The sequence below is a fragment of the Callithrix jacchus genome, chromosome 11 (assembly GCF_049354715.1).
Source record: "Callithrix jacchus isolate 240 chromosome 11, calJac240_pri, whole genome shotgun sequence".
NCBI classification, from domain to species: domain Eukaryota; kingdom Metazoa; phylum Chordata; class Mammalia; order Primates; family Cebidae; genus Callithrix; species Callithrix jacchus.
The window spans coordinates 97,889,858-97,914,612 of record NC_133512.1 but is presented as its reverse complement, the minus strand read 5'-3'; the positions used below and the strand labels follow the sequence as shown (position 1 = coordinate 97,914,612).

General features: G+C 55.3%; 2 protein-coding genes across 5 annotated transcripts; one reads left to right on the top strand and one right to left on the bottom strand.

The window, feature by feature from the left end:
* The first annotated feature begins 1,312 nt into the window (after positions 1 to 1,312).
* Positions 1,313 to 20,690, top strand: LRRC61 (leucine rich repeat containing 61). Of its 2 annotated transcripts, none has more exons than XM_002751855.6 (3): positions 1,313 to 1,563; positions 3,824 to 3,993; positions 19,251 to 20,690. In XM_002751855.6, exon 3 carries the CDS (start codon positions 19,409 to 19,411, stop codon positions 20,186 to 20,188), a length of 780 nt encoding a protein of 259 aa, XP_002751901.2. In that variant the 5' UTR covers positions 1,313 to 1,563; positions 3,824 to 3,993; positions 19,251 to 19,408; the 3' UTR covers positions 20,189 to 20,690. The 2 variants fall into 2 exon arrangements, with proteins under 2 accessions (XP_002751901.2, XP_078199601.1); XM_078343475.1 differs by lacking the exon at positions 19,251 to 20,690 and adding an exon at positions 10,387 to 14,999.
* A 159-nt stretch (positions 20,691 to 20,849) lies between these two features.
* On the bottom strand, positions 20,850 to 24,164 carry RARRES2 (retinoic acid receptor responder 2). 3 transcript variants are annotated; one of them, XM_035254413.3, is made up of 6 exons: positions 24,107 to 24,164; positions 22,768 to 22,961; positions 22,440 to 22,544; positions 21,515 to 21,610; positions 21,123 to 21,238; positions 20,850 to 20,966 (listed from the first exon to the last, which is right to left on the bottom strand). In XM_035254413.3, coding segments are annotated over exons 2-6 (492 nt in total). In that variant the 5' UTR covers positions 22,942 to 22,961; positions 24,107 to 24,164; the 3' UTR covers positions 20,850 to 20,965. The 3 variants fall into 3 exon arrangements, with proteins under 3 accessions (XP_035110304.1, XP_002751938.2, XP_035110305.1); XM_002751892.6 differs by lacking the exon at positions 24,107 to 24,164 and adding an exon at positions 23,855 to 23,938; XM_035254414.3 differs by lacking the exon at positions 24,107 to 24,164 and adding an exon at positions 23,684 to 23,898.
* Positions 24,165 to 24,755: the final 591 nt, after the last annotated feature.

Genomic DNA, 24,755 nt, shown 5'->3' with positions numbered 1-24,755 from the left:
TCTCTGGGTTGGGTGTAAGGACTTCTGGGAGTCATTAGATAGCAGGCATTTGCCCCAGTGTCGGAGATGTTTAAACCAGAGTGACTCCATCTTGAATAAGGGCTGGGTAAAATGAGGCTAAGACCCACTGGTTTGCGTTCACAGGAGGTTACGAATTCTAAGTCACAGGATGAGATAGAAGGTTGGCACAAGATATAGGTCATTAAGCCCTTGCTGATGAAACAGTTTGCAGTAAAGAAGCTGGCTAAAACCCACCAAAACCAAGATGGCGGTGGGAGGGACCTCTGCTCATCCTCACTGCTTATTATGCACTAATTATAATACAGTAGTATGCTAAAAGACACTCCCACCAGCACTATGACAGTTTACAGATGCCATGGCAACGTCATGAAACACCCTATGTGGTCTAAAAAGGGGAGGAACCCTCAGTTCCGGGAATTGCCCACCCCTTTCTCTAAAACTCATGAATAATCCAACCCTTGTTTAGCCATCCTTTTATTCCTTTGCTTTCTTAATAAACTTGCTTTGGCCTGGGCGTGGTGGCTCACACCTGTAATCCCAGCACTTTGGGAGGCCGAGGTAGGTGGATCACAAGGTCAAGAGATGGAGACCATCATGGTCAACATGGTGAAACCCCGTCTCTACTAAAAATACAAAAATTAGCTGGGCATGGTGGCGCGCGCCTGTAGTCCCAGCTACTCGGGAGGCTGAGGCAGGAGAATTGCTTGAACCCAGGAGGCGGAGGTTGTGGTGACTCAAGATCGCGCCACTGCACTCCAGCCTGGGTAACAAGAGCGAAACTCCGTCTCAAAATAAATAAACTTGCTTTCACTTTACTCTATGGACTTGCCCTGAGTTCTTTCTTGCATGAGATCCAAGAACCCTCTCTTGGGGCCTGGATCGGGACCCCTTTATGGTAACACCAGGAGCCACCCTGGGTGGGTTTCCTGAACCGATAGATGAGCCTTCCACGTGGGGAGACCTGGATCCTTATTGCCTGTGGTGCAGAGGAGGCCCGGGCCGCACTCGAACTGTCAGTCTGGCATGCGCAGCGCCGGCGTGCAAGGGGCCTTGGGTGCCACGGAGTCGGGGAGGAAATCTAGGCCGCCACGTGCCCGAAGGCCGGCACATGTGACCACCACCCAACATGTAATTCAATAAGGACTTGGAAGTCCTTCATCTAAGGCCACACAGATAAACGATTACCAACTGTTTACCTCATGGCCCCTCCTCATCGCGCCGCGTGGCCCGCGCCTGCGCACTCAGGCGCTGCCTGCAGGAGGAACGTACCAACTGTGGGGCAGGGGTGCGCGAGGAGACGCGGGCTGCGCTCCCGGAAGTGACCCCTGGTGCGTCCCGGAATCCAGAGCGCCCACCCCGGACTTTTGCCAGCAACTTGTCGCGTTCCGGAAGCCCACCCCGGACTTTTGCCAGCTCCTTGGCGCTGGGGAGCACGTTGGCTTTCTCGGGTGGTGGGCGCTGGGGTCAGGGTCCGGTGGGCAGCGGGCCTCTTCCCAGCTTGGCCTGCGTGGTTTCCGCGGGCTGCAGGCCCCACCCTTTCAGGTAAGAGGGGACTGGGCCGCAGAGGTTCAGGGGAAGGGGCGGCTGCTGGGACCGTGCCGACCCCGGGGGCCCCCTCCTAGGCCAAGCCGCGCCTCTCTACCCTTGCCGCCGCGCCCAAACACTGGGCGAGGCCAAGATCTTTCGGAACAGCCGGCCCTTAACCATCGCTCCCTCTGTGCCAAGAACTGCCCTGAAATACTGTTATATTAATTAACTCGTTTAACCCTAACAATCTCATGAGGCGGGTGCTGTTACTGCTCTCACGGTGTAGACGAGGAAGCCGAGCACCATCACGGCCTTGCGCGGAGAGGGGCTCTGGATGCCACGTTCTGAGTCTATTTTTAGCCCTAAGCTTCCAGAAAAGAGCAGAGTGCTGTTGTGTAGTTTGAAACAGATCTCACTTTGCGTCTCTTGTGCACAGTATGAAAACTAATGATGCATGATTATTTAAAACATCTTGCTTAGGCTTTATAAGAAGGCAAATTTGCATATGGGACAAAACCCCAAAAGATGGGATAGCTTGCTCTCCTCTTTTCCTTTCACACGTTCCTCTCTTCCAATCCCTTTCTCTCACTACCTTTCAGTCTTCTCACGGATGTTGTGGGGGAAGGTGACACTTGCGGCCCCAGCAGGTGCTTAAAATCCCCTACCTGGTTGGGGGTGGAGTAGACACTCCCTCTTCCCGCAGTGCTGGAGTGAGAGCAGAGGGACTGTTGGACCTGGACGGAGTGAGGGTGAGAAAGGCCTGGCTTAATCATGGTATACCCAGGGTGGGATTCTACTTCTCTTGTAGGCACTAGAGAAGTAGAAAAGTGGCCCCTGTCCTTCTGGGCATGCACTTGGGAAAAGGCCTGATATGAGTAGTGAGAAGAACGTCTCTAATTTCTTGAGCCAGTATAAGTTTGTGCGGAGATGCTTCCCATCCCAGGCTAAGCCAGATCACTCAGTCAGCCGCTGGCTGCCTTTACAGATGTACGGCTCCCCATCAGGAATCGACAACCTGGCTCTCAAGCATAAACTGCCTCACTTCCCTCCTGTACTGCACTCTAGGACTTGCCTGCCACCAGACCCATCCTACTTCCTCTGCCAGGAAAAATAAGGTTCCTTCCTGGTCTCGGAGGCTGATCTCTTCTGCCTCCTGTGCCCTGGATCCCTTTCTCCAGGAAGCTTCTCTTCCCTGTGTAGTTAGCCTCCCCCGTCTTCCAATGGCACCCTCTTTCTGTTTAGGGACGAAACCAAGTCTTTTCCCTCTTATCCCCACCTCCAGCATTCCCCGATCCTGCTTCTCCCCCACTTCCTGCTGTACCACCCACCGAAGGGAACTTTGACTCCATGAACGACTGCTTTCTGGAAAATCTTTTCTTGGTTTCCCTAACTTCACTTTACTTTGGTTTTTCTTTGTCTCTCCCCTCTGCCTCTCAGTCACCTTTGAGATCTGCTTATCCTTTCACCTCCCCTTATTGTCAGTGTTACCTGGGCAACCCCCTTCTTGTGTTTTCCCTCAGTTTCTCTAGAAACTTGCCTGAAGATTTGTCCCAAAATAGCCCAAATGGACCTGTATGGAGTAAAGAGGATCAGTATGGAGTCTGTCTAGCGTTCCTTCTCTTCCACTCAGGCATGGGCTACCCCATGAACAGCTCTCCGAACCATCTCCACTCGCTCTGCCGTTACCCGGCCCTGGCCCTCTTTCCCTTTTGCCTCCCAGTTATGTGCCTTTTTCCCGTGTGGCCTGGCCAGGGCACTTTCCCAACTGCTGCCCTTGTGGTTGACTGTGGGCAGGTGTGCAGCCCAAAAGGCCGTGCCTCAGCTTCGAAGCCCTTGGAATCTTGTCTTGCCGTGGTTGTAGGCCTCCAGTGTGTGTTGTCAGCTGTGGTGATGTGTGTCACAAGTAATTTCTCTTTCTTTTGAAACAGTCTTACTCTATCGCTCAGGCTGTCATGCAGTGGTGCAGTCTCGGCTCACTGCAACCTCCTCTTCCCTGCTCAAGCCATCTTCTAGCCTCAGCCTGCCAAGAAGCTGGGACCACAGGCACGAACCATCATACCCGGCTGATTTTTTTGTATTTTTTGTAGAGACAAGATTCGCCATGTTGCCCAGGCTGGTTGGTCTCAACCTCCTGAGTTCAAAGTAATCTACCCACCTTGGCTTTCCAAAGAGCTAGGATTACAGGTGTGAGCCACCACACCCGGCCACAAGTAACTTCTTAGTAATAAAGTACTAGGGCTTGTCAATGACTTTCTTTTTAAAATTTACATTTTAGATTCATTCGGATTCAAAGTTGGCTCTCAGCAGTGTCAGCTGCACTGTCATCCTGAAATACTCCTGTGGAAGAGAACGTGATGGTGCTCCTGTTGTGCTGGTGATACACAAGATCCCAGACCCACCTGACGGGTCTGTTGGGGACTGAAGATCGTGCAGCAATAGCCTAAGGTAAAAAAACCCTTGAAAGACAGGTCCAAGCTCTTCAATGCAATAGACCCTGTTCCTCAGTAGGTCAGCCTGAGGGCCCCCCCAGGGATACCTCCCCACCTCAGCACCGTACCCCACTTTCCCCTGGTCTCGTGATGAACCCTTTTCCAGGCTGTCATCTCACCCTGAGTCTTACGTGCCAGCCAGGCAGCTACTGTCCTCTATTCATATCTTGAAGGCACAGTGCTGGCTCATAGTAGACATTTGATGAATTTCTGTTAAATGATTGAGTGAATCAAGAGTATCTACAGAGTATAGCATTTATGATAAGACAAGGCTAACTGGGAGACAGAACAAGATTGGTGTTCTGGAGTAACTGGGTAGGTCTTAAGATGAAGATGTTGGGGTGTGCTGGGCGCAGTGGCTCACCTTTAATCCCAGCACTTCGGGAGGCTGAGGCAGGGGGATCACTTGAGCCCAGGAGTTCAAGACCAGCTTGGGCAACATGGCAAAATCCCGTCTCTACAAAAAATACAAAAGTTAGCTGGGTGGTGCATGCCTGTAGTCCCAGCTACTTGGGTGACTGAGGTGGGAGGATTACTTGAGCCCAGGAGGCAGAGGTTGCCACAAGCTAAGATCATGCCATTGCACTCCAGCCTGGGTGACAGAGCAAGACTAGATCTAAAAAAAAAAAATAAAGGTGGGGGGGCCCAGTGGCTCTGGCCAGATGTTGTGGCACTTGCGGAGGCGAGGCCATGAGTTCAAGGCCAACCTGAGCAACCTTACAAGTTCTCATTGACTGGCAAAAAAAAAGAAAAAAGATTTTGGAGTGTGACCCTGTTCTGCAGACGGCCTGTGAAGGCCTGGATGTTCATACTCTGGGATTGCAGTTTCCTCAGTCATGAAGTGAGAGCTGAGTTAAGTCCCCTCCAGTGTGACATCCGAGAGCAGTTGTGGGCCCAAGATCGTAGCCTGTGTTTCCTCTGCAGCTTTACCGAGCCCCCCACAAGTGCCGTCTCGCAATAGGCCTTCAGTTCTTGGATTTATTAGTGGCTGAAAGTTCTTGCAAGATGGGCCTGAAGCTGTTGCCACTTAACCTTTCTGAGGCTCTTCTGACTGGAAGGAGCTCCGCTTTCTGGCCATAGTCTTGCTTGAGCCTCCTTAGCCATCTTGTCACCTGTTAGAGGCAGCCCTGCTATCTCTGGTGACCCTTTTGAAACATTAGCCTGGTGAGTAATGTTTAACATCACTCATTGTCAGATCTTTTTTATCTTTTTTGAGTTTCAATACCAGTAAGTCTTCATTTATTTGTCTCTTTCCAGGGAAAGGAGAAGGGAAGTGAAAAGGGTCAGCATGTGTGTTACAAAGGGAAAGGAAGTACCTGGTACAGAAAAATCAACCATCCAATAGATGCACCGCAGAGGGGGGTCACCAAAGCCCAAGGGGCCTTGGCCTCCTGCAATTCAGGAATGAGGGGAAGGGATCAGGGAAGGTACAAGCCTTTCTACCCTCCCTCCCTGCCCCTACATTCAAGATTTTACATACAGCTTTGGTTTCTAGCAGTAAACATGGAGGTTATATTCATCTGTCTCCTTGTAAACAATCTTGTGGCCACTTTGGCATAAGTTGTTGCACTGGGCCAGGTGTGGTGGCTCATGCCTGTAATCCCAGCACTTTAAGAGGCCAGGGGAAGAAGATTGCTTGAGCCCAGGAGTTTGAGACCTTGTCTCTACACAAAAATAAAAAGAATTAGTCAGGCGTGTTGGTACACACCTGTAGTTCCAACTACTTGGGAGGCTGAGGTGGGAGGATCACTTAAGCCTGGAGGATTGAGGCTGCAGTGAGCCAAGATTGTACCCCTACACTCCAGTCTGGGCGACAGAGCAAGACCTTGTCTCAAAAAAAAAAAAAAGTTTCTTGTACCCGCATAAAAGTTCCTAAGTGACTTGTATATACTCATATTCCTTTGCCTGGTCTCCTGACCCCACTTGTAGGTGGAAGGCCCCCAGTTGCTTCTCTTTCCTTTGAGATTATAGATTAAATCAGTCTAATCCATCCACATAAAGCAGTGTCGTGAGTGTTTGGGTGAACCACGTTGACTCCGGTTGGGAACAAAAGGTGGAGGGCTCTGGACTTCTTCAGGGTGTTTGCATAAATCATTTAAGAGTTGCAGAGACAACCTGAGAATTAAATACACGCGTTTGTGGGTATGTAGGTTTTCTTTTGGGGGAGGTGAATGGAGAAGAGGGGAGAGTAGAAGTCAAGTTTTAGAAGATCTGGTCCAAAACAGGAAATAGAGGTAGGGGAACCAAAGAAAGGATAGTTCAAGATCCCTGCTTCAGGAAGAGGTCCCCACACTAATGTTTCAGATCCCTTTTGCCTGGTTCAGAACCTTCTGTAAAGATGCTTTGGCCATTTTTCTCAATACAAAAAAGTTTGTAAGCAGGAAACCCCAAAAGAACGTGGAGAAAGACCAACACATTATATTTACACAGACTAGGCCACCTAGCAGTCACCAGCTGAGACACAGTGAAGTCCTACAAAGTCCAGACAAATAACAGGAATCAAGGGGGCAGCATCAGGAGAAACAAACCCAGGGTCAGATGTGCACCCCCAAACACGTTCTGTCGCGCTTGTCTCAGTCCAGCAAGGGAGGTTTGCAGTGATCCTACAGCATGTAAATGAAGCTCCCTTTTCCCCTGAGTTACTGTCATACTGAATTCATGCTGCAGCAGGGCAGGTCGCTGGCTATGCGTACCACATGGGGAGGCCCTCCCTTGAACCCAAGAGTTTAGAAAGGTTAAGAATGGTAGTCCTTGCCTCATTTATCCTCTGGACCGCACAGGATGAGTACAAGGCACTGGTCTTAAAACTTAGCCTTACCAAGTCACCTGTTTACAAATACACACGCATACCCCGTTATGGATGGTAGGCCCAGCCCAATCCAGTGAAGGATGGATCTGGTGTGTGAAGCAAGTCCCATGCCCTAGGATTAGGAAACCCCTGTCTAACCTTGGTGTCCCTTGGTGTCTCTGTACCTTAGTCTAATTTTCAATCTTCCAGTAACCAGAGATCAAGTCTTGGGCAATCCAGTTGAACCTAGTCTCCCGTGAAACGTTTTCAAGGTGGAGGGGGCTTCAGGAGGACATTGGCAGAAAAGCCGGCTCTCATTGGCAGGAATGAGGTAGTTCAATAGGCTGGGTTCTCCACATAGTTGCTCTTCGTGGTGAGAAAAATAACTGAAAGTATTCCAGCTGTGCGGACCTGGAGCTGCTGCCGACTTATCCCTGAGGTTGCTCAGTACCTGAGAACAGTGCAGGAATGAGAGTCCTAGATTAAAACAGACAACAATAGCAACAGAACACTAAAGGGAATAGACGCTGAGATGCGCAGGATACATCAGTAGCACAGCTGGCGCTCTGAGCACCCAGGAGACGGGACCGAGGTACAGCATCCAAAGGAGTGAATCAGTCCCATCGCGCTGGCCCGGAGCGGGGTGGGGTGACTGTGGGAGCAGCAGGTCTTCGGTGGGTCCCCCAGCCACCCTATCTGCCTGTCTCTGCCACCCACTGCTTGGGACCGTTCCCAGGACCCTTTCCCAAGAGTGGGCTGTAAGGAAACAAGATGTGAATAAAGCCTGCCTGCCATGAGGGATCCCCCTCAGAAGGTAGTGGCTGTGGGTCAGGTCCGTTAGTTAATTAATTAATCTGGTCTCATGCTTGACCATTTCACTCTGGCATGGGAAATATTATGATTACCCATCCTTTTTTTTTTGGAGACAGTTTTGCTCTTGTTACCCAGGCTGGAGTGCAATCTCCGCCTCCTGGGTTCAAGCAATTCTCCTGCCTCAGCCTTGCGAGTAGCTGGGACTACAGGCGCGTGCCACCATGCCCAGCTAATATTTTGTATTTTTAGTAGAGATGGGGTTTCATCATGTTAACCAGGATGGTCTCGATCTCTTGACCTCGTGATCCATCTGCTTTGGGCTTCCAAAGTGCTGGGATTATAAACGTGAGCCCCAGTTCCTGGCCTACCCATCCTTCTTAAAAGGGAAAACAACTTCTCTGACCAGGCCACTTTTGAAAGCTGGAGATTCTAGAGGCGGTGCCTCAGACAAAGCATGTAGGCTCCAGGGCAATTTCCCCTAGCTCCCCTCCTTTGCATTTGGATAGAGCTCAGTTGGAGTTCCTTTGCCTTCCCAATTCCCCAACCAAGAGGGTAGAAGGGCTGGTGCTGTGAACCCTGGCCTGAGATACATGGTAGGTAGTGCCAGCCAGCCCCAACCCACCCCAGCCCCACTTTCTCCACTCTACTGACAGATGCCTGCTCCTTGAAACTTCATGGTAGCAGAGGAATAGCCCACAGCCCTGTGACTCAAGTCTTGGCCTCCAGGAGTGGGACAGGGCTGCGGATCTCTTCTTCCTTCCAGAAATGGGTTGGCTTTTCCTGTGCACTGGGAGCTGCCTGGGCCTTCAGTGGACATGAGGCCACCAGGTGGCTGAAACTCTGGCAGAAGGGGAGCTTCTAGGGCTGGGATGGCAGCTTGTGACGGTCTAGGCCTTTCCAGCTGTAGCGCTGTCTCCCCGTAATCTGCACTCCTGCATGTTCTTCCCCTGTGACTGCCTCTCACTCTCAATGCAGAACACCCTGCCAGGCCCTGGGTGGACTTCTTCAAGGTGAGCCCCACTGCCTCACCCTCCATCAGGTTCCAGAAGCCCTCTGTGTGCAGCTTGCTCTGGTGCACAAAGACATCCATCAGGTGTGAGTGCAGCCCCGGTGCTGGCAGTCATGGGCAGGATGCCCAACCTTATGCACACATTAAACCCCATGCAGGTGCCAGCATTGTGCCACAGCTGCAACTCGCTCGCTGCCTGTCCTCTGCTGCCTTGGCACAGCCACCTGCAACCTGCTGGTGGGACCCAGAGCCCATGTTCTTGGGCGGAGCCTGCAACCCCAGGCCCTTGGTCAACAGCTGTTGGCCAGAGAAGTGCAGAGGCAGGAGGGCCAGGTTTTCCATCTGCATCTTCCTGATTTGAAGGGATGGAGTCTGCTTCCTTTCAGATGTTTGTGGAAGGATTATTAAGTCATCTTCCTCTGAGTCTTCTCTCTGCCAAGGAAGCACATCCTAGTTCACTGGATTTTTCCTTTCCTATCATTTTCTCTTCTTCCCTCTATTTTTCTTCTGGCTTCTCTGTGTCTCTGTTCTCTTTAGAGCCCTGAATTTAACCTAATCTCTGGGAAATGAATTATGGGGAAAGGAATTAAGGGTTATCCTAGGTTTGGGGCTTGAGCACCCGGGTGGAAGGGCATCCCACTTCCCCAGCTTGAGTTGACTGAGAAGAACTGGTGGGAGAGCCGAGTGTGGCCTGGCAGTGGTCAGGATGCAGGTGGTGATCAAGCCGAGGGAGAAGGGAAGTCATTGGAGACTGGGTTGGATGAGGGCAAAGGGCCTTGGGAAGGCAGCCCAAGGAGCATCAGTTGAGGGGCAGGCAGGGTGAAAGGGGCCAGAAGAGACTGGAAAGGAGCAGAGGTGAGGGGAGATCCAGGCAAGTGGCATCCTGGCCGGGGAAGAGAGCTCTCAAAGGGAGGGAGAGGCAGGGCCTTCAGGTGATGGAGAAAAGTCTATTTGAGTGACAGAGTGGTCACTGGGGGCCTTTGCAGGAGCCATAGAAGAGTGGGTTTTGAGGGGAATAGGAGGTGAGAATGTCTGAGCCCTTCCAGGAATTTCCCTGTGCCACAGAATGGAAAGTGAGAGGATCCTGGGGGCCTGTGGGGATGCAGTTAGGGGGCTGCCCCTTCCTGTGTTCTCTGAAAGCAGCTGACAGGTGCCAGATGCAGCCCAGGTACTCAGGACACAGTGATGGAGGTGCTCCACTCCTTCCTGGCCAGCACCCACAGCAGCCAGCACTGACCTCTCTCTTGGGAAACCTTGGTGACATCGTGGTGAGGTCAGTCCCCTCCCTGCAGCTTCACCGTGGCTTTAGTTCTTTGTGTAAATGTGGATTCTTTATTTTCATCTATCTCCCACCAGCCCAAGGCCATGTGGACACAGGGTCCTTGCCTACTTGGCAGTGACTTCCACGACACACAGAAAAGGTGCCACGTGTCCTAGGTTTACAATAAACCTTGAAAGAGAAAAATCAGTCAGTTTGGCAAAGAAGACACCCTCAGAAACTACTCCTGTGCAGAGGGCTGTGGGGATCCTGTTGGGGGGCTGCCCCATTCAGCTGTGGGAGTGAAAGGCACCACCAGGGAGATTGGGTCTGGAGAGCTCTGTCCTGGGGCTGACTTTATGTTATCTTGCTGCACCTTACACCTCCTCTCTCCTTTCCCAGCTGGTCCTCTCCTTCCCCTCCATGTTCCACAGATCTCAGTAGGGCAGCTGAGAGCCATTCTTTTCATCTTGCTTTGCAGCGTGGGTCCATCTCATTTCCCCAAGTTCCCAAGCATGGTGGAAGTGGAAGAAATAAAAAAGACCCCCAAAAGACTGCCTCCCTCAGGATCAGTGGGCCAGGAGCCCCTTGTGTGTGCCGACTCCCCTGTGACCAGGCCCAAGAGTTCAGCTGCCACCCTGGCTTGTCCCGCCCCTGAGCTCAGCACCAAAGCTACCAGCACATCTCAAGGACTTGAGTGGGCGACCAGGGAGGGACTGCCAAAGACTGAGGCCAAACTTAAGCTTGTAGACAGAAAGAAGATTGGTAGTGACCGTAGGAGGAAAATCAGACCCTCTGGCTCCCGAAAGGAGCTGAACAGGGTCCTGTCCCTGCAAAGGAGCAGCCCCTGCCCCCTACCCAGTGGCACATCAATCCTTTCGCCTAACCTGGACCAAGTTTTCCTGGAAAAGCAGGTAGAAAGTGTTCTTGGCCCACCTGTTTGCAGTGAAAAGAGAAAAACCCGCTCCATGGGGAGGCCTAGGCTTCACCCGCCCACCTCCCGTGCAGAGCGCAGGTCCATCCCTGGGCCAAATAAGCCAAGCCGAGACCCTGGAGTCTGCGGCCTCAAACCTGTGTGTGAGCAGGAGCCCCCTGTGCCGCCTGAGAAGAAGAAGGTACACCGGCAGAAGCCACGGGGATGGAGAAAGGAAGGGAAGCAGACAGGAAAGAAGCGGAGGTCCCTGTCACTTGGCTCTGGCCAGGCCCCTTCTCTTCCAACCCTGGCCCACACCCTCTCAGGCCCCCACCAGATGCCCAGTCTTGACAGGTTGGAGGGGAACCAGTCCAGTGAGAGTGAGAGAGTGAAGCAGGTGGACATCCTGACAGCTTGTTTGGCCAGAGAGGCGCGACACCTCCAGAAGTGGAAGAAAAAGCATTTGCTTCCAGGCGTGCGGGAGAAGTCAGGGCCCCAGCCCAGCCTCTGGAAGTCCCCCTGGTTGGAAAAGTTGGCCAGAGCTGTAAAGGCTGAGCCCCAAGGCCTGAGTCCCACCCAGCGTTTCCCAGGCTCTCTGCATGCTGCAGAATCACAGGCCCCACAGGACATGGGGCAGTTCTTTACTACCGACTGCAAGAATGTGGGCCGTGCCATCTGCACTTTGTGTCATGCCAGTGTCAGACAGGGCAAAACGAAGCGGCGGTCCCAAACCTTGGGCCTCATCCGCCACTTGGCAAGTAAGCATGGGCTAGAGTGGGCGAGAAGGGCAACCCCTGCCAGCCAAGGGGAGGGCACGAGGAGGGCACAGGAGATGCAGCAGAAGGGCTTGTCCATGGATCCCACCAGCCTTGCCCTGGGGGGCCTCCCGTCTCCAAGACACTGCCCAGAAGGCAGTGACAGGGAGCCGGCCCCGGGCAGGCCAGAGCAGCTGTTGCTGGCCCCACCGCCCCTGCCTGCTTCCCCCACAGCAGTCGGGGACAACGGAGGTGGCACCTGTACCCCTAGGCAGCCCGGCGCACAGGCCTGGAACCATAGCATCACAGAGCTGCTCTGCAGCCTGGCCTTGCCGCTCTCTGTTGTTTCGTCCCGGCCCTTCAGGAGGTTTATGGCCCAGGTGGATCCTTGCTACTGCCTGCCCTCTCCAGCCTTCTTCTCCTGCAAAGCCTTGCCTCTGCTGCACGACGCTGTGGGCGAGCAGGTGCTTCAGGAGATGCAGTGGGCCGAGGGGGGCCGTGTGCACCTCGCCATCACCATGGTGGCCCGGGACTCCCTTGTGAAGTACATGACCATCACTGCCCACTGGGGGGTAGCACCACCGGGCAGCGGGCTGGCAGGGGAACTGCGAAAGCGAGCCGTGCTCTTGGTGCGCAGCCTGCCCCTGGAGGGAACCGTGGAGGACCAGCAGCTGGAGGTGCTGGAGCAGGCCGGCCTGTGGCTTGGTCGTGGCTCCCTGCGGGCAGGCTTCCTGGTATCGAGTGGCTGCCCCAGCCTGGAGCGGGCGGCCAGGGACGAGGGCTATACTCACATTCCTTGTTTCGCCCACTGCCTTGACTCCCTGGTGAGAAACTTTCTGTGTCACCACCACAGTGTCCAGATCATCCTGGACACTGCCAGGACCATCTGCAGCCATTTCCAGGGCTCCGCAGAGGCCCGGGGGCTCCTCACCCAGCTCCAGCGTCAGTGTGGCCTCCCAGCCCACCAGCCCTTTGAGGAGCTCTCGGATCACTGGGCCTCAGCCTGCCACCTGCTGGAGTGGCTGGTGGAGCAGCAACAGCCCCTTCAAGAGTACGAGGGCAGGCACCAGCTAGGGGAGGCTGGTACTGCCTTGTCGGCTACATTCTGGAGCCTGGCAGACAGTCTTGTCAAGCTTCTGCAGCCCTTCCAGATGGCGGTCTGTGAGGCGAGTGCGGCGCAGGCGTCTCTGAGCCAGGTACTGCCCCAGCTGCGCTACCTGCACATCTTCCTGGAGCAGGTTCAGGGACACTTTCAGGAGCAGAGTGTCGGGGAGGCGGGCACAGCTGTCCGGCTGGCTGAGGGGCTGGCCCTGCAGCTCTGCACTGACTGTCAGCTCAATGAGCTCTTCTACCGCGAGGAGTTCGTGCTGGCCACCTTGCTGGATCCCCGCTTCAAGGGCAAGATTGAGGCCATCCTGCCTGTGGGGGCCGACATTGACCACTGGAAGCATGTCCTCGTGTACAAGGTGAAGGAGATGATGGTGTCTGAATACTCTTTGACCACCCCAAGCCCCTTGCAAAGCCCCAGGGTAGCCAAGAGCCCCAAGGTGGCAGGGAAGAGCCAGGGAGAGCATCTACAGAGCAGCGGCCGCTCTGGGGCCTTTCTGCTGGCTCAGAGGGAGAAGGGCTTGCTGGAGCGACTGGAGAGCGTGGGGCTGCTGGCCTCCAAGAGCAGCGGGGGCTCACTGTCCACTGAGAACCACTTGGCCAGCGTCATCGTCAAGAAGTACCTGCGGGAGAATGAGACCATTGGAGCCCAGGATGACCCCCTGGGTTACTGGGAGAAGAAGCGAGAAGCCTGGCCAGCCCTGGCCAGACTGGCCACCATCTATCTGTCTTGCCCCCCGACAAGAGCCTTCTCTGAAAGCGTCTTTGCCTCCCTGAACAGCCCCACCCTTGTAGAACAAAACTCTTCTCTCGAGGTGGAAGCCATTGAGCATCTCCTCTTTCTGAAGACCAACCTGGAGTACTTCCCAAACTACACCCCGCCTCCCCTTGTCTGCTCCGGTGGTGACCTAGCCGAGGGGGGGGCAGAGTCTGCAGTCTGCTCAGGGTAGGATGGCAGACATGGCGGGTGCCAGTGCCCACCCTGCCATGAACTCCTAGAGATCCCCTGCCTTTAGTAGGTCAAAGCAGAGAGCAGCGTGTTGCATCCTGAATGTCACATGCTGATGGCCAGAATCTTTAACCTATGTGGTAAGAATGGGTCAGTTTCTCACTTCTTGATGGATAGCCATATTTTTTTTCCTGGGAGATGTCATTTTCCATCTCCCCATTGCCTCCTTGATGTCTAGTGGTATGTGCCGAGAAGAGGCTTACTCTCTTCGTAGGTGACTGAATTTTGTACTGCATGGCTTTGTACATGTGATGCTTTGTTAAAACATAAGTGGGTGTGAAGGACCTTGCATACACCTTACCTGTGCAGGTAAGTGGATAGGTGCCCTTGAGAGGCTTGCTTTTCTCAGTGGCCAAGGACGTGGAATGGGCATTTCCTGGCAGGTGGGATATATCCTCAGCCTCTGGGGACCTGGGTGAGCTATTGCAGCGCTTTCTGAGGCTTTCACTGTAGGGGAAGGAAATCCCAAGGTAGAATAGCCATTTCCAGAGGGAAGTGCACACATAGCCCCATACACCAGTCTTTTTGGGAATTTCAGAGTGGCCAGCTAGCCAGGAGAGCTGAGATACCAATCCTCAAATGGCCTGCTTACCAATAGTCTATTTCCAGACTACTGGAAACCTTGGGGTTTCTCCCTCCAGTAACAGCAGCCTCAGTCTCTTTCCTGGGCTCCTGGTGGCTGTACACCCTGCCGGCCATCACCCTTGCCCCTGCTTGTCCTGGGCCATTTTTAAAGGTCCCTTATTGAAGAAGAGAAACGATGTGTGTAGCACACACTCATCCTGGATTGCTCAGAGTTCCTTTAGGGTAGAGCTGAGGACCTGGGATCCAGGGACCAGTGGGACTGGACAGGAAAAGGAGGATGGGGAGAGGCTCGTTACCCCCACAAGACTTGTATCCAGGTAGCCTGAGGGTTCCTGGTCACTGGGCACGGTGGCTGCTGAGATGCAGGTTGGAAGAGGCAGGGGAAGGCTCCAGGCCTAACTTGGAGCATGTCACTGGCCTTGGGGTGAGGGGACAGACTTCCCCTCACTGGCTGGCAGCCCCAGGAGCCTGTTCCCTCACCTCTCCTGGACGGGTTGTCGGCCCTGTGTTTCACTGTGACCAATTCATTATGACATTTGCACACTGCTGAAGATGTAAAAGCAGGAAAAATTATATTCCTTTCATTCAGAGATGGCCTCTGTCAATAGTTTGACATTTTTCTCTTTTTTACATTGAGATGATACCCTAGATACTATTTAGTATGCAGTATTTTCGTTTTCACAGCATAATAGTTGCACCTTTTAAATAAAGCTTTGTGAGCATCATTTTTAATGTCTGGAGTAGCATGATTTGGATGAAAGTCTGGCCTCCAAATTGCTTAGATCACTCCCCTACCTGTAACACTCGGTGTGGGAGTGGGATGGTGAAGACAAATTCACAGGCTCCTGGGTGGTAGGAGGCCAGGTTTGTCTGGGAGGGGCCTCACTGCTGTCCCTGGCTCTGAAGCCAGCATTTGGATAGTAGGGGCAGGGCTTGCTGGATCTCCCTGCAGTGTCCTGCACCTCGCCCCCAGGATCCTGGTTCACTTGTCAGGGCGGAGAGGATCTGGGGATGTGATGCATCCTCAGGTTGGCTGGCATATCTGTGCTGCCATCCTTGAGCAGTCTGAGCTGTTCTTGGAAATGGTGTCGTCCCTCTGCTGTCGGCATCACCGAGTGGGCTTGTGTTCCAGGAGAGGACTGGGAGGCCTAGGACGGTGAGGCAGCGAGGCTCGGGGGAAACACGTGAGAGGATTGGGTGGGGGGGTGAAAGAAGAGGGGGAGAGAGCTTGATGGCACTGAGCTGCGGGGCTTGGACTCTAGAGCCTTCACTGTGATCTAGGGGCAGTGTGTCCCACAGTGGACACTGACAATGTCGGAGGCGTTTGTAGTTGTTCCAAGTGGGGTAAGGGGAATGGTTCTGTTGGTGTCTAGTGGACAAAGGCCAGGGTTGCTGCTCAGCACTCTCCAATGCACAGGACGGCCTCCACACCGAGGCTTAGCCCACCCAGGTGGCAGTAACGCCAGGGTTGAGAAGACCTCTTCTGGAGCGCTAGTTAGAGCCTCCAGTCCACCCGAGTCTGCTCTGGATTGAAGTGTTCCTCCCCCTAGACTTAGCTGTGCCCTGCAGGCATCATTTCCCAGGTAGATGACACTCAACAAGGCCTGGGACCATCTTCCCTGGTTCTCAGTCAGCCTCCCTCTGAAGGGGCCCAAGTGTCATCCTTGTCACCAGTCCTCTTTCCAGACTCTTGCTGGGCCAGGAAGTCTCTGTTCCCTGTATTTCCACAGTTCGGACAAGAATGGCTCCCATTGTAGAGGAGTGCCGAAGCAGGCGGACGTGTGGAAAGCCATCCTCCTTGTGGCTGTGGGCGGCCTGACGTTAGTTGAGTCTGCGCAGGTGGGCACCAGCTGGTTCTCAGTCCTCCCAGGCCACCTGCTTACAGTGTGCAGATGATGGACCAGGAACACAGCAGAGGTCACTGACCCCCAAGAGAATGAGGGTGTTGTATGACCCATTAGCAAGACCCAGGCGGCCTGCATCGTGGTGAGGGCAGGACGGGGCCACACTGGTGCAGGACTGTGTGCTGGAGGGCAGCAGGAAAGGGCCAATTTCTGTCCCGGTGGGGTCTTTCCACTCTGTTTCCTCTTCTGTGATCCATGTTCCTGATGTGAGCATGCACAGTTGTCCGCCTGTCTGCCCCTGTCTGCCTGCTCCTCTGGTCTCTCCCTTTGCTGAGCCATCATCTCCATCTAAAAAGGCACTGACCCTCAGAGCATTCACTTCTTAACCTCTGCCGTCCTGCTCTGGCCTCACCTGTGCCCAGGACTGCTCATCCAGTGGCTGTGTTTGAGGCCTCATCTCATCTGAGTCCAGTGGGGTGTCCTAGCAGTATTGGTCTCGCTCCTTAAAAGTCTCCCGTGTTCTCCTTCCTCTGGCTGCTTGGCAGGATCCTTCATGGACTCATTCGTTCAGCCTCATAGGTCAGCCTGCACCTCTGCTGCTCACTGTGCACAGGGCACCTTCTACATTCACTCCTGAAGTAGCAGGTATATGGGAGGGGTGCCTGCTCCTAGAGAGAGGCCTTTGGGTTCTTAGCTTTGTATCCCCAGCACGGTGGCCCCATGTGCTGCATGCCCTTCTTGATGCCAACTGCCATCACCCTGCTGATGGTGCCTGCATCCCTCTAGCCTAGAGCTCCAGCTGCCTCCTGAGCCCTGTGCCACACTGTCAATCAAGCTCAGTGCTGTGTAGCAAGATGTCTTCTTGTCTCCAACCTGTCCCACCTGCATTTCACATATCTGAGAAGGAAGCCTCAGGCCGGGTACAGTGGCTTACACCTGTAATCCCAGCACTTTGGGAGGCCAAGACGGGCGGATAACCTGAGGTCAGGAGTTCGAGACCAGCCTGACCAACATAGTGAAACCCTGTCTCTACTAAAAATACAAAAATTAGCTGGGCATGGTGGCCCATGCCTACAATCGCAGCTACCTGGGAGGCTGAGGCAGAATTGCTTGAACCTGGGAGGCAGAGGTTGCGGTGAGCTGAGATCACTCCATTGCACTCCAGCCTGGGGAGCAAGAGTGAAACTCTGTTTCAATAAAAAAAAAAAAGGGGGAGCCCCTTGCATACGGTCACCCAGCCCCATCCCCAGTTGTCCTAGGCTCTTTTTTCTCCTCCCTATCACTTCCTGCCCTCCTTAGGGCCTGTATCTTTTGCTTGTTTTCATAGCAGACAGGTATCTAGCGCCTGGTGCTCCTCCTGCACCACCCCCCCACCAACCCTAGGGGCCAGAGCAGCAGAGCAGCTTTAATTAAATGCAAAGTCGATTGCATCACTCCCTGTTTACAAACCCCAGAAGATTCCATTCCCATTGTGGGAATCCACACTTCTCAGCAGATGCTTCCAGTCCCTTTTGAAAAGAAATGAGGTATAAGGAGAATGAACTAGGCCGGGCGCGCTGGCTCAAGCCTGTAATCCTAGCACTTTGGGAGGCCGAGGCAGGTGGATCACGAGGTCAAGAGATCGAGACCATCCTGGTCAACAAGGTGAAACCCCGTCTCTACTAAAAATATAAAAATTAGCTGGGCATGGTGGCGCATGCCTGTAATCCCAGCTACTCAGGAGGCTGAGGCAGGAGAATTGCTTGAACCCAGAAGGCAGAGGTTGTGGTGAGCCGAGATCGTGCCATTGTACTCCAGTCTGGGTAACAAGAGCAAAACTCCATCTCAAAAAAAAAAAAAAAAGAATGAACTGGAGTCTTGCAGACTAGAGGGGAGCTAGATAAGGAAATGGGGACCACAAGCACAAGGACCCACTTCCTAGGTGGGGTGGAGAGGGCATAAGGATGGCAAGACCCATTTACATCCTCAACAGCTCCCTGGCTGGGAACACAGTAAATATCTTTGTTGACGGGGTGGGAGGAGGAGCTAAGTAGACCAGGCTCTGGGCCTGGTTTCCTTGGAGAGGGAAAATGCAAGTGCTGACATGTAAACTCCCGACTCCGGAGTCTCCGACACCCTGTATCCACCCTGTATCCATGGATTTGCAGGGCAGGCGTCACCCCACCAGCCTGGGTGAGACTCCCGGGGCTGGGCTTGGCCAAAGGCTGCCAGGCTGGGAAAGCTGTGCTTGAGAGACGTCTGTTGTTTTTCTCACTGCTTAAATCTTGAGGTCCCTCTACTAGGCCACCTCTGCTTGGCGCCACACTCCTGCAGCCCCTGGCTATTTGATGTGCCCCTCCCCTGGCTTTCTGGAGCCACCGTCTCCTCCCTCTGAGATGGGCTGCCCTTTGGGGAATTTATGTTGTATTTGCAGCTGGCACCATGCTGTTGTTTGTTGATCTCTGTCCAGTTGAGGCCAGAGCAGAAGAGCTTGCTTTGGCGGGCAGTGAGGTGGTGTGGGGCCTGGCCAGGCCACTTACCCCAGCCTTCCCTGTCCATTTGCTACCTTGACCTCAGTTTCATCCTTTAGGACTAAAGGTCAACTTCTTAGGGTCTACAGCTCCAGCAAGAGGCACCAGTTGGCCCAAATAATCTGGAAACAAGTTTGAACTCATTGCTGTTAGAAAGAATTGCAGTAATACTGAGTGACTCAGACAAGGCACTGTGTACTCTTCTTTGTATTGCATATACATTGGTTATCCCATGAAGAATACAAAAGAGACTCGTGATGTTGGTTACCTATTGTCTATTCAAAAATAACTGTTTAAAAAAGAAACACCGCAAAATTAATAAGGAGACATTGTGAGTGTTACTGAAAAAGTAAAATCATGATGTTTTGCCCCTACTCTGCATTTGACAGAAAGAATTGGTAACATTAGGCCTGAATCCATCCAGCATGGCCCTGACCAGCTGGTGCCAGTCTGGGCTGCCCCCCTTGGGTTGGCTTTTGTGATCTGTGTCCCAGACCTTGGTCTTTAGGTCTTGCCTGGCTGAGATTGTTGGTTCTCATGGTAAAAGCAGGGTCAGACTCCCTGCGGTCACCTGCTGCGTGGGACACAAAGTGCTGCCTGCTGACTGTTTTTCTCTCTTCAGGGACTGGCTGGCTTTGAGCAGGGCATCAGAACCAGGTCTCCTGGCACTGCCCCCGGGGAGAGTGGAAGGTGCCTGCTTCGGGGCGAGCACCAGCTGATCCCCAGTGGAACCCTGACAGTCCTGCCAGGGCCCAGGCCATCCCAACCGACTTCCATCTCATGGAGCCTTCAGGGGAGAAGCCAGGAGAGGCTGGCGGGCTGCAAATCACACCCCAGCTGCTGAAGTCACGCACAGGGGAGTTCTCCCTGGAGTCCATCCTGCTGCTGAAGCTGCGTGGCTTGGGGCTGGCGGACCTGGGGTGCCTGGGAGAGTGCCTGGGCCTGGAGTGGCTGGACCTATCAGGGAACGCGCTCACCCACCTGGGCCCGCTGGCCTCCTTGCGCCAGCTGGCCGTGCTCAATGTCTCTAACAATCGGCTGACGGGCCTGGAGCCACTGGCTGCCTGTGAGAACCTGCAGAGTCTCAATGCCTCGGGCAACCTACTGGCCACCCCGGACCAGCTGCAGTGTCTGGCTGGGCTGCAGTGCCTTGAGTACCTGCGGCTCCGAGACCCTCTGACCCGGCTCAGCAACCCGCTCTGTGCCAGCCCTTCCTACTGGGCTGCAGTCCGGGAGCTGCTGCCTGGCCTGAAAGTCATCGATGGTGAGCGTGTGATGGGGCGGGGTAGTGAATTCTACCAGCTGTGCCGAGACCTGGACAGCTCCTTACGTTCCAGCTCCAGTCCAGGCCCCAGAGCCACCGAGGCCCAGCCCTGGGTGGAGCCGGGCTACTGGGAGTCCTGGCCCAGCCGGAGCGGCTCCATCCTGGAAGAGGCCTGCAGGCAGTTCCAGGACACGCTGCAGGAGTGCCGGGACCTGGACCGCCAGGCCAGCGACAGCTTGGCCCAGGCCGAGCAGGCACTTGGCTCCGTGGGCCCCACCTCTTCTTTAGTCTTCTGAACGCAGCTGTGACCCAGGACAGACTGGCAGGTGACCTTGCTGCCCACAGCTCCCCTTCCTGCCTCCACACTTGTCTTGGTTTCTTCACACTGGCCACTGGCCCTGCCTACTGGGCTATTCCTTTATCCCTGTCTTGAGGAAAGCCCCTCCCCACCCTCCCTCCATGTGCTGCAAGGATGCACAGAGGGGCCTTGAAAGGTGTAAAGGCTCCCACCGCCTGTGAGTCTGTGTCCACTGCTGCTGCCACTCGGGGCTGCTCCAGCCTGAGACTTAGTGGAGGGAATTACTTCCTCCTGAGGCTACAGGCGAGAAAGGCAGGGATGGGCCAGCCGCCACTCCCAGCTGCTGGGAGAGTAGGCAGGCTGAGTGGCCAGAGCATTCCTGGAAGCAGAACTCTCCTGCCTTGCAAATATGCCTATCCAGGCTGGTCCTGTATTTCCTGGGCACCTTCTCTGCCCGTTCTCACCCGCACATCTATTAAATGCTTCTGTTTTCATTTGCATCCCTGCCTGGCATTTCATGGGGGCATCTCTGCCTCTGGAGCACAGGAGGCTCTGATCACCCTGCCTGTGGCTTCCTGGGGTCTCACGGGAAGGGTCCTGTCCCTCTGCCTTCTCTGGCTGCCTCCAAGGAGGAAGGTATGTAATGCAAGGAGCCAAGAGACAGCTGGGAGAGCAGCTTTATTATCATAGCTGGGGATAGAATGGGGTCTTCTCTCTGGGAGCTGGGGTCTTCCACTGTTTAGCACCGGCAGCGGTCCTGGAGGCGGCATACAGCTCTAGACAAAAGGGGAAGTGGGTTTGAGGGTGAGGGAGGCTGCCTTGGCCCCAGTCCCAGCTTTCCTCCCAGGCTCCCGAAGCCCAGCCCAGCGCAGCCCCCCAGCATTCCCAGGGCTGGCCCCATCCACACAGTGCCCCCTGCCCCTGATGCCTACCAGTGCCGGCCAAGCCCTTGGAGAAGAGCAGCATTTCCAGGGAAGCCGAGGCTGTTGGGGTCCTCGCCAGCCCGCTGCACCTTGATGCACTGGTTCTCCTGGTACTCCTTAGGCTCCTGCCAGTGCCCACAACTGTTCAGGCAGTGTGGGAGGGGTGGGCTGTGTCCAGGGGAGTGGGGCAGGCAGTGCTGGTGGAGGGTTGCCAGCATCCTGGGCAGGGACCACCTCTATATCCCCTGGAGACTGTCCGGACCAGGCACAGCACCTTCTAGCCCCCACTTCCCCCTCTCCCCATCCAGCCAAGCTTCGGTCTCGTGACTGGCGCATAGGTCAAGATTCCATCTGTCTTCCCAGACCCGTCCCAGCCTCTCTGCAGCTTTGCCCCTTCTTACCCGCAGAACCTGTGTCTTTGTGGGGCAGTGGATCATCCGGCCCAGAACCTCATTCTCAGAGCCCAGTTTGATGCAGGCCAGGCATTTCCGCTTCCTCTGGGGAGGGGAGCAAAGAATGAGCAGAGGAAAGGGGTGAGGGAGGCCTGGGCATCATGAGGGTGGGAGCCAAGGCTGCCTATTATGGGACCAGCTCCCAGCTAGGCCCTCGAGCCCAGGGGTAAGGAGTCATGCAGGCCAGCGGGTTTCAGGCACAGCCCACCCCAGAATGTTGGAAGCCGGGACCATGCAGCTTTCAAACTATGGAAATTTCGTGTGTGTGCAGGCAGGAGTCCTTCCCAGATAGGTTGTCTGTGGTTTGTGTGCAGGAGTGTGGGGGATGGGTGTGCCTGTGCTCTGCAAAGGCAAGAATCCTCCTCCGATGGGCTCTTCCCACCCAACTCCTCCAGAGCAGCTCAACTGTCACCTATTCTATTTACATTTTCTTGTAAGATTTGATTTGAGGTTGGTGAATCATTGCTATAATCCAGCACCCTCCTTTAGCCGACAGAGAACTGGGGCCTTTACAGAACCTGTAATACAGAGCCCAGGTGGTGCTCACAGGGCAGGAACTAGAACACAGTCACTGCAGTCCCTGCCCAGGCATCGCCCCCATGGTGGTGGGTTTGCCCCCACCGTGGCTGATGACTGGAGCCTGGCTAGTCTACAAGGGCACCAGACACACCCTTACACAGCGGGCTCCTTCCACCCAGGCCCTGAAGCTTGAGAGAGGAACTCAGGTGAGCCCTGCTATGATGAAGGTAAGTCCAGGGGTAACCAAACCCTTTCCCTGCCTGCCAGGCCCCAGCTCGACCACCCTCACAGCCTGGGGCTCAGGCTGAGCCATTCCACCTCTTAGGAGGCTCATCACTCATACCCCTTCACTCACCCCATTGGGCTTGACTTTGCAGTGGGGTTTCTTCCAGTCCTCCTTCCGGCAGTCTGTCTGCTGGAGCTTAAATTCCAGCCTCACAAATATTCCAGCTGGGAAGGGCTGTGGACAGGCAGGCAGAGGATGGCTAGTGGCCAGCTGAGTGTCCAGAGCAAGCCCTGGTGTGACCCGTGCCTCCCTCACACAGTCACATCTCAGCAGACTATCCTGGGGCCTTTCTCCAGAGGGCCCCGCGCTCAGAGCCCATGCATTTCTGTCCTGCTTCTGGGAATGGGCCTGTCTCCCTGGTGCGACCCTCCCCTTCTGCAGGGGCCATGCTACTCACCGTGTCCTCGGCGCTGTACACGCAGATCTTCTGGAAGGTCCACTGCACGGGCGGGTGCTTATGGAATTCCTCCAGGGCCACCTGCAGGCCCCGCTGCTGGGCTTCTGTGAGCCCGGTGCTGCTCGCGCCCACCGCACCCAGCCACAGGGCCAGCGGGATCAGCAGTCGTCGCATGCTTCCGTGTCACCCCGGTCCTGCGGAGCGGGTGTGCGCCCCTCAGTTCTCGGAGCCAGCCCAAGCCGCCTCCTCCCACGCCCTGCCCCGGAGAGCCAGGCCAGCAGAACCCTGGGCGGAGGCGAAGGAGCTGGGAAATGGCTCTTTGTCCAAATTGGCCTTGGGGTCTGCCTGGTCCTCTCTATTCCCTCCCACCCTGCCTGCGCTGTTCCCTGGGGCCTGCAGTTTTAGCAAAGTTCCCTGCCACGCCTGGAATCAATCCTCTGCCCACTCCCACCCTCCACTCCTCATCTGGCTCACTGTCTCTCCCTGGGTCTCCGGCACGACCCCCTCTCCTCCCTGCAGTCCCCGGACCCCCTTTCTGCTTTCCCGGCTCAGCTTCTCCCCCCTCTAGAATCCCCCTGCTCCCATGGGGTGCCCCATTCTCCCGGCCTAGACAGCGGTGGGGAAAGGGCAAGAGCCTGGACCCAAACACGTGGGAGGGCCCGGCTGGGTGGAGGCCGCTGGAGTCCTAACCCTCCGGCGCCAGGGCTGCCGTGGCCACCAGCCTACCCCAGTCCTTAGGAATGGGGGTGGGGGTGGTTAGACCACCCCCACCCCCCATCCCCCCGGCCCTTAGCTTTCCCGCTTCAGGCAAAATCTTCCCTCCTTTCTCTTTTTTCTGGGCCTTCCCTACGACCCCTCTCCCAGCCTTTCTGATCCGTTCCCTGATGCATGACTGAGGCCACCCGGAGGGGCTGACCATCCTGGAGAGCCCCGTCCGTCCTGGGACCCGAAGGCCACAGATGTGGAAACCGAGGTCCCTCAGTGAAGAGCTGCCAGGGTCGTTGCCTTAGTGCAAAGGCGTTCCTCATTCCACCCGCGCAGCTGCCCCTCTGCCCGGCGGCCGCCCCAGCCCACTTCCCCTTCTCACGTCCTTCCTTGTGTCTGGAGGTCTCCCCTGGCCGTCCCGCAGCTGAAATTTTGGCCTCGCTGTCCGCCTCTTCCCGCTCTTCTCGCGGGCGGTCCCCACCTCCTCCCACCCCCACCTCCTGGGCCCCCTCCAGCAACTCCGGCTCCTCCCCACCCGACGTGGACTGGCCTCCTCGGGGCGGGAAGCCCTCCCGCGCCCTCCCGCGCCCTCCTTCCCCATCCCACCCGCCTCCCTCCCCTCATGACCCTGAACCTGGCCGAGGCTGCAGGCGGCTCGGCAGGGCGCGCAGTCCTCGGTCCCACCTCCCCCTGGCTCGGGTCCCGCATTCCGCGGTCTTGGCCGGCCTGGGCCTCTTCTCTGCGGCCGTGCTCCCTCAAGGGCTTTCTGCACCCCACTCCTGCCCAGGCAGGGCTGCCCTATCTTGGGTCCTTTATGGGGGACCATTCCGTAGCGTCCCTGAGACACTCATCCTGGGAATTCTTTCCCGAAATACAGACATCCTCAAACTAAAGGAGACCTCGAAGAGGTCCCTCCCCCTGTTCCCACCTCCCACTCCTTGAGCCACACTGAGAGGGAAGGTCTCTCCTTTAGGGAAGACTCTGTTGCCTGCAGCCTTGATCGACAGCAAAGATGTCCAGTGTGGATCCCGCATCTGTCTTTCCTGACCTTTCCTGTGTCCCATTTTCCGTGGGATAGACTCTCATGGGGAGTCGGGGAGCTTTTGCGTGTGGCAGAGCGGCATGATGGAATTCATAAGGTAAACGGAAACTCAGGGAAAACTGTCCTAATACCGGCTTGATTCCCTGGTACGCTGGAGCAAGGACGAGGAAGCTCTGGGACTTTGCACGTCAGTAACCACCACCACCATGCCTCTAGTTCCCACACTGCACTGATGGCCTCC